This window comes from Euphorbia lathyris, chromosome 7 (assembly GCF_963576675.1).
Source record: "Euphorbia lathyris chromosome 7, ddEupLath1.1, whole genome shotgun sequence".
Taxonomy (NCBI): Eukaryota; Viridiplantae; Streptophyta; class Magnoliopsida; order Malpighiales; family Euphorbiaceae; genus Euphorbia; species Euphorbia lathyris.
This window is the reverse complement of record NC_088916.1, coordinates 32,873,483-32,886,624: the sequence shown is the minus strand read 5'-3', so window position 1 is coordinate 32,886,624 and position 13,142 is coordinate 32,873,483. Positions and strand designations below refer to the sequence as shown.

At 38.6% G+C, this 13,142-nt stretch overlaps 1 protein-coding gene across 23 annotated transcripts; it reads right to left on the bottom strand.

The window, feature by feature from the left end:
- Window positions 1–6,518: 6,518 nt before the first annotated feature.
- LOC136235683 (stress response protein NST1-like) lies at window positions 6,519–12,618 on the bottom strand. 23 transcript variants are annotated; one of them, XM_066025562.1, is made up of 5 exons: window positions 12,386–12,617; window positions 7,760–9,524; window positions 7,557–7,675; window positions 7,216–7,288; window positions 6,519–6,772 (listed from the first exon to the last, which is right to left on the bottom strand). In XM_066025562.1, the coding sequence occupies exon 2, from the start codon at window positions 9,326–9,328 to the stop codon at window positions 8,153–8,155; it is 1,176 nt and encodes a 391-aa protein (XP_065881634.1). In that variant the 5' UTR covers window positions 9,329–9,524; window positions 12,386–12,617; the 3' UTR covers window positions 6,519–6,772; window positions 7,216–7,288; window positions 7,557–7,675; window positions 7,760–8,152. The 23 variants fall into 23 exon arrangements, with proteins under 23 accessions (XP_065881634.1, XP_065881622.1, XP_065881621.1 ...); XM_066025550.1 differs by having other exon boundaries at window positions 6,519–7,039; window positions 7,228–7,288; XM_066025549.1 differs by having other exon boundaries at window positions 6,519–7,034; window positions 7,228–7,288.
- Window positions 12,619–13,142: the final 524 nt, after the last annotated feature.

Sequence of the window (13,142 nt, the reverse complement as noted above, 5' to 3'; positions counted from 1 at the left end):
AACGAATAGGATCGATTTAAAATCTCTATAAAAAGTGAAAGATTTCTCACTTAACCATCTTTACGCCTGAATCCTTTGGTATCCCAATTTCTCTCTCTGAATTTCAAAAAACCCTCGAAAATCTCTGAGAAAAAGGATGTCGAACCCTCAGAATGTCTTTGGTGGTGATTCCGTCAAACATCACATCGATGAAAATCCAAAATCTCCTTAGCCTAACCAAATTCCAGACAAAAACCCTCAAGCTGACCCAGCAAGCTCTTCAAAGAAGCCCAAGGAAAGAAACATGGTCAAGGTCCATAAAAAAGTCAACAATCTGGAAGTTCTGAAATGCAAGTGGTTCTCTTCCAACTTCGTCACAGCTGAAAAACCCTTCTGTGAATGGTTTGAGAAGAACAAATGGGTAGGTCTCTTCTCTCTCCCTGGAAAAACCTATCCTAGGTTAGTTAGGGAATTTTATTCCAATCTTCGTGTTGACAAAGAAGATGCTGACTACTTGGAGACTTCCGTCAAGGGCCATAAGATTACAATCACCCCATCTTACCTAGCAACCTTACTCAACCTGTCGGAAGAAGGAAAAGAGTTTAGAACAACCAAAGAAGCATTTGACCATGTCAAAGGATTCTGCAAACCAGAGAATCACAAAGGAGAGATACCCAGCACCTGTATGGGGCAAAATCAGAAGATGGCTCACTACCTGTTGACCAACTTCATCTTCCCCAAACTCAGCTCATTATCGTCTGCCTCGAATTTTGAGCAGTGCTTTATATGGCACATGCTAACTTACAACCCACTCAACATGCCGATATTTCTGGTCGGAGCATTTCAACGAGGAGGCAAGAAACTCAGATTGGGCTCCCTAATCACCAAAATCCTTGAAGATCAGAAAATAGAAACCATCAATGAGACTCAGAGTTTGGGAAGCGAAATTACAGCGACTCTGCTGTTAGGGTTAAAATTCGATCAGCCGTTGAAGGGATCCGAAGATGTTGAGGAAGTTGAAGAAGAACATGATACTGAACAAGAAGAGGAACCACGGAAAGGAAAGCAAGTTGTTGAAAAATCTGCTGAGTCAGTAAAAGCAAAGAGAAAGAGAAAGGCACTCGAAACATGCTCAAAAGATATTGCTGCTGTCCCAAGGAAGACACGAGCTGTCTCTAAAGGGAAGAAAGTCGATGCTGACCAAATACCTCGGTCAGCAAGGAAACGAAAAGGGCAAGATGAGCCCGAAGAAGAAAGTGAAGAGACTACAGAACAACCTCTGTAGAGGAAAAGAAGAAGCTCTGCATTACAAATTGTTAAAGCCAACCCCCTCGACTGGGTTGTCCCTCCAAAGTCGCGGGATTGATCTTGAGCAAACCCCAGTGAATGAAGAAGAGGAAGAACAGCTGAATGATGATGATGCTCAACCTGATATTGAGGAAGGAGAGCATGCTGAGAAAACCCCCATTGAGCAAGAAGAGGAAGAAGATCATGCTGAGCAAACTCAGCCTGAGGATAATGCTGTGCAGGAGGAGAATCCAAATCTGGCCCTTCAAATAGTAAATCCTGAGCTCACTGAACACAACATAGAAGAAGATGAGATCAATACTGAGATCAGAGACAATTCCTCCTCTGATTCCAGTGAAGATATTCAAGCTGATCCTTCACCCCCTAGAGCGAAGTCTTTCAAAAGGCTAAAGAAGAAAGCCTACAGAGCACCTGTCATTGATCTATTAGGAGATTCTCCGCTTCGAGACCCAATCACTGATCTGTCTGATATCCAGTTCACGTATTTTTCCAAGAATACTGAGTCTCCTTCAATGGAACCTACGAAAAATCAAGCCTCTGTTACTCACATTGAGGAACAAGCCAAGACTCTAGACAATCCAAATCCTGCCGAGCAAGAGCTCGAAGTCCAAGATAGTCAAGCTGAGGGGCAATTCATGGAACAACCTGCTCAACTCTTCCATCATGATGAGCACGTAAATGACTCTGTAAGTCCTTTGCCACCAACTCCAAAGACTCAAGCTGTTGAGCACTCAGCTCCTTGTACTGAGCTTCCTCAAGGTCCACTTATTAATCCATCTGATAAGCAGCCAACTCCACCACCATCAAGCTCCACTTCAATTCATGCTTCTGTGACAAATCATGCTGGCACAATGGCCTATTTGAGTGCTACTGAGTCTGGACGCAAAATCATTGCCTCTGCTCAGTCTCTCCTTTAGGATTTAAATCCTATGTCTATGGATGCCGCTGAAACTGCAAATCTTGAGTCCCCCCAGATCACATCCCTCACTCCACTTCTGCATGAGATTCGGAGCCTCAAAGATATTATCAGTGTTATGAGCACAATTCAGACACAGCAACCTAAGCAAGACCAAATTGCAAAGATCATTGAACTACTGCTCATGATGGTCAACCACATGAATGCACTTGAGGGCAAAGTCCAGAGACACCCTGATGTAAATCCAGGATATGCTACTTCTACTGAGCTCAAAGATTATTTTGCTAAGCTAACCACAGACATGGCTACCAGTGGATCTATGGGTCATCCTGTGTATGCTACCTCTGCTGAGCTGAGTCAATACTTCTCAAAGCTGAGTTCTGATCTGAACTGCACTCGTGAACTAATTTCCTCCACTTCTCAGTGCACCATTGATCAACTAAGTGAAGCTGTGCACCTCCTCAATGTCAATAAAGACCAGATGGATATTGACCCCGTCAATACTGATGCTTTTCTAAACTTTGTGCAAGACATCCATGATCAACGAAAATTCTTTGACTCAGCCGTACTCAAAATGTACCACCAATCCTATGCTCAGTTCACTGAGTCCGTCTCCTGGCTTAGCAAATCACATGAATATCTTATTAGCATCCTGAGCAGCTCCCTGCGAGTTCCTAGAACCGTTGAAGATGATGGTGTTCCAGTAATAGATGGCCTAAGAGAGAGTACTAAGCGGTTGACGCGTCACTCCAAAGCCTTGTCCACTGTGGCTAGAAATGAAACCTTCATTCCTCCTCCCCCCGATCTTGGCAAAACGGGGGAGAAAAGACATGGAACTCCGCGCACTCAGTACGCAGGTGGCGCATCTGGAAGCACAGATAAAGGAAAAGGCAAGTTGCAAGCTGGAGAGCCTACCTGTAGGAAGAGAAAGTAGTTTAATCATTTTCAGGACTAAGCATGTAGGTTGTGCTTAATATTTTATGTTGTTTGTTGTTTTGTTTTGTTCACTTTGATGTTATTATGGTAAGTACCATTCTATCCAAACTCTCCAAATGCCATGTGCTAAAAACTGACAAATCAAAATTGAACAAACAAGCAAAAGTAAAACATACTCAGTGTACGATAAAATACCAAAACAATCTGTGCATCAAACTGAGTATTTAATCATTTCTGAAAAACTGATCTAGAGAAGAGCTTGGACAGTCTTGAATCAAACTAAGTCAGTGAAAGCAATGTCTTGAGTTCATTCGTTTAAATCTTGGAAGTTAGGACATTAGATGCAACCCTTACAGGGGAGTAATTTCAGAAATATGAAAAATAATTCAATCATGGGGAATTTCAAAACTGAGTTCCATAATTATGTATTTTGCCAACATCAAAATGGGGGAGTTTGTTGAAACACCGTTCCACAAGATTTTGATTTGACAAAATCATCCATGATTAAGGAACAACAAAATTTAAGTGCTTTGATTGTACTAATCTGTTTGTTAAATGTTGAGTATAAAACAAAAAATATAAAAAGAAAGACAGGACAAAGTCAGCATGAGATCAAAGGACAAGGTGCGTAGAATTGAACTCAGTACCAAAGAATAAAAGCCTGAAGTTCAACAAAGCTAAGTGGAATGGAACTCAGCATCAAAAGCTCTCTTACTAGTTGTCGTGCAAAACAAAACTGACCAAAAAGGGAACTCAGCATAAGAGTTAACAACAAACGAAGACAGCGTATAAAGAAGAGGACGAGTAAATCCTCAGGACAGCATGAGAGAACCGTTCACTAGAAGACAAGTTTTGCAAACCATCTGCACCAATAATTGAATCCTCGGAAATACGTAATAGACATATTCCGAGATGTATGGGTCAATGGATTATTACTAAAAGACAACTGCCGCAAAAAGACGAAGTCTGCAGGAACAAGACAAGCCTGACGTTTGAAGAATTCAGAGGATAGGATTGGCCTGCAATATCTGAAGCTGACCAGAATTTGTCTCCCAAAAGAGCCGTTTTGGAATCAACGGTTAAATCATTTCAAATGATCCTCCTACAGGTCTTCTTCTATATAAAGACAATTAAACCTCTTGGATTATTGTCGTAGTACAAAAAGAAAAATACAAGAGAGAAAAATACAAGTTCAAGCACTTCAAAATAAGAAAAAGATCTTACACTCATTTTCTATTCCTGTGTAAATGTTAGTTTGATTCTCTGTAATCATCTAAAGTGTTCTCCCTCTGAAAGAGAACAAATTGTATCAATTGAAATATTGAGAGTGTTGTGCTGAGTGTTTGGTTGTAAACATTCAGTGGTAGAGAAATCTAAGTACCCTGTGGTGCTTAGTAGGAGTTGAGTAGAAGAATAGAGGACGGTACTCTTGCATATTCAACTGCCTGTAATCGGTTTGTGCTCTACCTTTAAAGAGCTCAGTATTGGATTTTAAAAGCCCGAAGGATTCTGGGGACTGGACGTAGGCAGAGAGGCCGAACTAGGATAAGTGATACTGAGTAATTTCTAACTCTCTCAAATATATATATATATATATATATATATATATATGTGTGTGTGCTTGTATTGATTGTTGCATTTGCTCAGCATATAAACTGTTTGAAACAAACACGGAGTAAATCGAAGTGCTGAGTTGGAAACCGACTACAAGAGAGTCAATTCACATCTCTCAAGTAAAACAGTCTTAGTCAGCATCTGACTAAAGCTGTCTTACTCTAAGCTCACCCAAGCTGACCAAAGCTGAGCTGTTAAACTTACTAAAATAACTAAGTCAGCAAGATTAATTAGCGAAAAAGTTATATTAGTTCCTAACCCCCCCCCCCTTGGAACTAATCACACGGGACCAACAAATAATACATATTTTTCATAACGATTTTACATTTTTCGTCACAAAAAATAGGAGAATTTTTCATTTTTCGTCATAAAAAATTGAATGATTTAATATTTTTCGTCACTAAAATTTTACGATTTTGCATATTTCAAAATTTGGCCTAAACGAATGCGGCATACTGTTCGACCCATGGTGGGAACGGATGCGGCGTACCGCTAACGGATGCGGCATATCGTTCGACCCATGGCGAGAACGGATGTGGCATACCGTTCGACCCATGGCGAGAACGGATGCGGCATACCGCTCGACCCATGGTGGGAACGGATGCGGCATCCGTTGCCGCCATGGGTCGAACGGTATGCCGCATCCGTTTAGGCTAAATTTTGAATTTTCTCTCAAAAAAAAATTCCTAATTTCGAAAAAGTATTATGTCAAAGGCAAAATTATCTAATGGGTGCGGTGATAACGAATTTGGTTGCGATATTTAGCAATACCCTTAAGTTTATAGGATTCTTTCCTAGTTTAATACATAGTCAATTTCTTACTATTGAGGTTAGAAATTCTCGTTCCTATACAAAAGGTCCAAACTCCTTTCAAAATGAACACTTTACTTTACAACTCTTATAGTCATTTATCTGTCTTGAATTACTATCTTTTCATCTCATCTTTAGATCAGAATTAACTTAATCGTCCAAGTTCTTGTCTTTGTCTTTGTTTTGCAAGACGCACTTGCCTTACCCTGCCACAAGTAGGTAATGGGAAAATTTTCAAAAATAAGAGAAAAAGTTGGATGTCCAAGCTAGTCACTCATGCCACGTGGAAATAGAGGTTTGATGGAGTCGAATGGCACGAGGTAAGGGTGATTAAGGGGTTGAAGTGTAGTATTACTTGGAACCGCAATTTTGTCTGTTGTTATTGCCCACGGCCACGATTATAATTTATGATTTGGAGCAATATACATTATACATTTTCTTTTCTGACATCATGTGAACCGCGATGATCATGTCTTGAGAAACCAAACCCACTCCAATTTCTATTTCAAAATGACAATTATTCTCATAAATTTTTAGTCATCCAGGTTCACTTTTTAATACCAATTACTTTATTTTCATTGGTTGGAACATTAGTCTGGCCACTATTTATATACAACTTTTCAAGTTATAAGTTATGTTCCTCATGTCTATTATTATTTTCCACAATTTCAAATATTTATTATTAAGAAAATTTGAACTCTCAACAAAGGAGATATATTATCACCACCATCTCTGGAGTTGAAAGCTCAAAACCGGATACAGTGAACTCCACTTTAACTATAAAATAAAATGCGCTTAATCATTTTCTGAATTTGATGTAGACATTACAACTGATTATAGTTACTTACGGATATCCAATTAAATGGATACAAATGCACTGGACTTGTGCATGCATAAAAAGTAGAGACTGGGTGAAAATGATTGATATGAACTAATTAATGACCAATGACCAAACTAGAACCAAACAAGTACTTAATCCAATAGACATTACCATATTTGAGTTGAGCATACAATAAAAAAATAAAACAACGGGGCATGATTATCACGAGATGAAAAAAGACGTTTACTAATAGAAGCAAACATTATCGTTATCCAAAACTGTTGCTTGCCACCAAACAGATCCAATATATTAATGGGAGAATAATGTAATCAAATGCTTTGTTAATCTCCGATGGGAGTGCTTAATTTCTCAACTTCTAGCTCCTGCTCCTGCAACAGAATAAAATTAGACAACTATTTTTATCATTATAATTTGGCAAACCATCTTGATGCATATAAAATACCACAATAGAAGGGAGATCAATTTGCTAAACAAGGTTGGTTCCCTTAAGAATTCTCTCATTCACCACATTCATACATACAATGACTTCTCCTCGTCCTTATTTGGGAAACCCACTAGTAGACACTTCATTCTCTACCATCAAAATTTCAAAAGAATAACAGACTTATCCCGGATCATATTTTGAACTCTCTGCACTAGAGACAACACAGAATGAAATCAAATAAACAAAATATAGACAAGAAAATACTCCACAAACCACAGAGATAAAAATGTTATTGTTAATGGGAATACTCAGCATAGCCATCTTATTTTAAAACGCAGCATGTGAAACGAAGTTATAATCAATTAAGAAGAAAATATTGCAACACACCTCAGAACGCACCTGTTTAGCAAGCTTATCATATTTCGTGAAGCTATCAACTCAGTAACAGTAAACTTTTTGGCTGCCAGAAAAATAGACAAATTTAAACCGTTATCAATTAACTGCAGCTAGAATTAAGGTCTGAAAAAATGAAAATAAAAATGAAAAGCAAGTCCTCTGTTGTTAGTTACTGCAGCTAATTTTTAATACAAGTGTTTTTTCTTCAAAATGGCTGGGATTCAAATCAAATTGACATTAACAACCCTTGAAGCCCCTAATTCCCTAGCCCCTTCAACAGCCTAAAGTAATTAAAGAGACAGCATGTAAGAATAAGTTCTGAAGAGTCTCACTGTTGCCACAAAAGTCAAATGAGGAAGCAAAATTATAGCACACCTAACAGCATCTAAGCCAAAAATTGCAACAGATTGACCCATTTTTGGTTTTGCATCATTTAAAGAGGCACCAGGACCTTCAAGGAATAAGTCCCTATCAGAACTTTTATTGATATCAATATCGTGTACAAAAGAGAAAAGAGTCGAAATTTTCTTCAAACCTGTGGAGATTCCACAACTAAGAATTGCAAACTTTGTCAAGATAGGCTTCAGGACTGATCTTGGCAACACAGCCATCACTTCAGGACCAGCATTCTCCAAAATACTACTTCAATCACCAGTGGTATTAGCCTGCCTCCGAGGCCACTGCAGCTGCAATTCCATTTGTATGTAATGGCAGCAGGCCAGCACATCAAACCGTAATTTGTACAATCATTTATGACAAAAATAAGTAAATCTAAAAATTTACATAATGCAAGGATGGGCTCACATAGAATGCACCAAAGCCCACCAAAAGTAATTACATTTTAACAACATATATCATGAACAGACTAATAGTCCATAATCAAGTAACTTATGTAATATACGTTAATGGATTTTTATATTCAAATAACCTATAGGAATTCAGAAGGCGAATTGACATCTGGCTTCCCGTTATCACCCAGGCCTCCAGGGTGCTGCAAATTCTGCAATACTTGAGGGGGAAGACCCCCTAACCCACCACCCAATGCATCATTTGCTCCAAAAAACTGACACATAAACCTAGCCATTAGTCCCAGGATCTGCATTTGATTCTGGCATGCATCGGCATGTATTTGCATCATCGCCTTCTCATGTTCAACCTGCATAACCATCATCCTCTCCCTCCATTCCATCTCTTCCTCCTCCCTCGTCTCCTCCATTATCCTTCTCTTTTTCCTCTCATCCTCCAATTCCCTCTCTAACCTTGAATGTCTTTCCAATTCCTTTCTACCCCATATTAATTCCCTCTCTTCCATCTCCATTTCCCAATTCTCCAATCTCTCCTCTCTCTCATTTCGTAGTGTTTCTCTTCTAAGCTCTAAATCTCCCCTCTTCTCTTCGCTCTTTAGCATACATTTTTCTCTATTAAAATCATGTTCTCTTCTTTTCTCCTCTCTCCGGACCATGACATCCCTTAAATCCAACACTTGGGCACCAAGCAGTCCCAATCTCCTATTTCCTCCAGAAACCTTCTTCACTTTAGCCTTTCTAGGAATAACCATCTCACCGTTTCCTTTCTCTCCCACAAATTCACCTTCCTCTTCAACAGCGCCATTAACATTATCATCAATACCATTATCTCCTTCTTCACCATCTTCCTCCTCTTCTTCATCTAAATCCTCACTATCAATTCCGAACCCCAGATCCCCACAGTCCTTAAACAAATCACCACCACAACTGTCGCTCAATTTTTTGCTCTTAACTTCAAGCTCCACATCCCCAAAAACTTCCTTGTACTTCAAGAAATTCTCCCAGTGGTTCTCCCCATCTTTCCAATTGAATTCATCATTGGAGATTCTGATCTTCTGCTTCACACCCAAGTACTGGTGCCTCATGTTCTGCACTTTAATAGACACATCACGCCATGACCACTTGAATGGGAAGTTGACAGGATCTTGGAGATGGTGCACTGAGTTGACATGGTCCGCAATGGGCCGAAACTTTTTCTCCCTGGTTTTGAGCTTAGATAGGGTGCCTGAGGTGAGGAGATCAGCATATTTAGTTAAAAGGGTTTGCTCTTCAAGTTCAGACCATTTTTTTCTCTTCATTTTGACAAATTTGGTTTTGTGAGGTTTCTCCAGGTGAACCTTGGAAGGGCTCTATGCAAAGGAAACCAACTCGCAAAAGAGAATAATCTTTCTATGGCCTATGTCTGTCTATTCAGACTTTCCATTCACTTATTCCAGATCCTTTGAAAGACCAACCTTTTCTTTTCTTCATAAATTCAATTCACCCATACCATAGCTGCAAACAATCAATGTAATCATAAGCTTTCAATCAATAATAAATCTACACTACAGTATACCATTCATAAACAAAACTGCAAGGAAACTCCATTTGTAATTCAACAAAACTTAATATATTTTCATTTTCTCATAAAATAATATAAAAATATTTAAAAAGCGAGGAGATGTAAATTCCCAGTTAGAACAGCAAAATAAGTAAACAAGAACTCAGTAAATTCCCCCAGAAATATGTTAATAGGCAAAGAGGAACCTTTAGGAACCAACTGAAGTCAAAGTAAAGCAATGCACAACTGTTTCCATAGAACAACTTTTTCGGAGACTCAGCAAATATTATCCAAGAATGCTGAAAGAAAATGAACTTCCAGCTAGCAACTCTTTCAGCAAAAAGTTATTAAAAGGGTTTCTACTAAAAGCTTCACAAAATGCAAAATCTACAAGATGTATATCTAAGGCTAACACATTCCAAACTGGTTTTCATTTCAATGATATATGTAGCATTGTGTAAACTTGAACCAAGATCCCTACTAACTGAATATCATCTACAGCTATATTACAATCATATTCAACTCTTAATTAAGAAAACCATGGGTGGCTACTGAACAAAACTGGTGAAAAAAGCACTTCTGAGGCTGTAAACTAAAAGCACATGCAGATTTTTTGTGCTAAACAACTGGCAGAACAGAAAAAATAATAATAATAATAACAACAATAAAAGGTCGGCCTGGTGCACTACGCGTCCCCGCGCTAAGCAAGGGTCCGGGGAGGGGTCCCACCACAAGGGTGTATTGGGGGCAAGCCTTCACCTGCCAATTTTTTGGCAAGAGGCCGCTCCTAAGACTCGAACCCATGAGCTCTCACTCAAACGACAACAACGTTTAAATTTGCGCCAATAATGCAAGAAATTCCTTCATATCAGATGCAAAAGCATAAACACCTAAATCTTTGGACAAAACAAGCAACAATTCTTTAAAACAATAATAAAAATAAAGCCACGATATTTTGTGCAACAAGAAACACTCTCAGCTGTATCTTGATGTCATGGTGGAACCAACAACAACAACAACAACAACAAAGCCTTAGTCCCGAAATGATTCGGGGTCGGCTAACATGAACCATCATATAAAACCGTGAAAATCAAGTCGTGTCAGCGACACAGATTCGCTCCCTCCACTCCGTCCTATCCACTACCATATTTTCCTCAATTCCCAATAAACTCATATCACTCTTGATCACCCTCCTCCAAGTTTGCTTAGGTCTTCCCCTACCCCTCACCACTACATCCCTTTGCCACTCTTCGGTTCTCCTAACCGGCGCATCAAGCGCTCTACGTCTCACATGGCCAAACCACCTTAGTCGGTTTTCTCTCATTTTATTCTCAATAGATGTGACCCCTACTTTTGTCCTAATTATTTCATTACGCACCCGGTCCTTTCTCGTGTGACCACACATCCATCTCAACATACGGCCTAATATTCATATTAATATCTGACACTTGGAAAATAAACTTGATCTCTTGATTTACAGAAGAATAGTAATTTCTACATCTATTGAGAATAAAATGAGAGAAAACCGACTAAGGTGGTTTGGCCATGTGAGACGTAGAGCGCTTGATGCGCCGGTTAGGAGAACCGAAGAGTGGCAAAGGGATGTAGTGGTGAGGGGTAGGGGAAGACCTAAGCAAACTTGGAGGAGGGTGATCGAGAGTGATATGAGTTTATTGGGAATTGAGGAAAATATGGTAGTGGATAGGACGGAGTGGAGGGAGCGAATCTGTGTCGCTGACACGACTTGATTTTCACGGTTTTATATGATGGTTCATGTTAGCCGACCCCGAATCATTTCGGGACTAAGGCTTTGTTGTTGTTGTTGTTGTTGTTGTGACACTTAGTTTGAATTAGGGAAACCTCCTAATGAGATAGATGGCATCCCCCTAGTGCTGCGAGCAAACTTGTAACTGCTAAGTGCATCATATCTGCAGAACTGGTAACTGCCTGCGTACACCAGTATGAACTAAGAGAACATCTAAATCTACCATGAAAACTACATAAACAAGAGCATTTAGAGAATTCCCGTGACTTTGAAAGAGAAGATAGCAAATAATAAACTAACATCTGGAACCATGACCATATCAATCAGCAATAGAGAACCACAGCATCTTATTCTTCTAGTCTTGAGCATTGGCCGTGAAGCTAGCTTAATTTAAAATATAACTGACAAGAGTACTTAACTTGACTTCCATTAGGCTTTTAAAAATAAAATGTAACTTCAAATTTTAAACCCTATTAATTTAATAAGGCTCCAGGACTTGGTTCGAAACTAATACTTCTTTTTAACAAATGACATTAAGAACAAACATCATCTGCATCCATTAACCATATCAATTAGCAACACAGGACTACAACATCTTATTCTTTCTATAGTCTTCAGTAATGGGAATGAAGCAATTTATGTATGATCTATTTGAGAGAAAAAAAAAAGCAACTGAGAGAAGTAATCAACAAAAATTCTGTTCAGTAGTCCAAAAGAGCATTTTAAAAGTAAATGGACTTTTATTGTCAATTATCGTTAATTGAATATGGCACTAACCGAGTTCATGATTAATAAACAGCAACCATGATCTAACATAAGATACAATATTACCATGCAAAAAGATACCAAAGAGTGGTCTAATGGAAATCATACAGAAGTAAGAAAATAATAGCTAATTGATTATGAAGGACGCAAATACCTGGATTCAAAAATCAGAACACAAACAAACAAAAACTCAAAAAAAAGACATAACCAGAATTGGAAACACCTTTATAGAGCAAAATCCGAACAAAACCAATGTAAAGATAGTAAAAATACACCTTAATTTACCTGAAAACTGCTAAGTGAAAGGGGGAAATAGGAAATAGCTCCGAAAGAACAGAAAGCAAAAAAGCGCTATAGGAAGATCTACAATGGCAGCAAAGTATCTGAAAAATGCAAATCGAGGAAGAAGAGGAAATAGCTCAGCAACTGTACCCCAAAGAAGACAGGGAATGCAAAATGCCCCAAAGATACTGAAGATCGTCTAACGTGAGAGGAGAAATGGGCGCACCAGGAAAAATAATAGGGTTAATAAGGGAGTTGTTTTTTCGAGGGTAATTTTGGACGGTAAATAAAGGTTAAGGAAAGTTGAGTGTTTCCACTTTCAAATTCGAGGCGAAGAGGTGTAACCCAAAGTTTTTTTTGTTTTCTTTTTTTTTTTCTCTTTCCCAGAATAAATTTAACATTTTTTCCCTTTTATATTTAAACTTTCAAATGAAATTAAACATTTAACCTCATTTACATTCTATAAATTTTTAAATAAGGTTAATTTTTACTTTTCTTTTTCATAATTTCCCTTCACTTTCCATTACTTCCGTTAGCTCTAACCTCTATTAATCTCCGAACTCCCAAACAAAGGCTTAAGTAAAAGGCCAAATCTATAATTAAGCCTTGAACTTATAAAGTTTTAAGAATTGATTCATTTATAATTTATGTTCCAGATTGAGCAATATGGCCATGGGTCGGGTAGAGCCGGGTCTATCAGACTTTTATGTAAAAGTACTCAGTCCAGCCCGCTATAAATTTAAGATGGCTCGGACCGGAT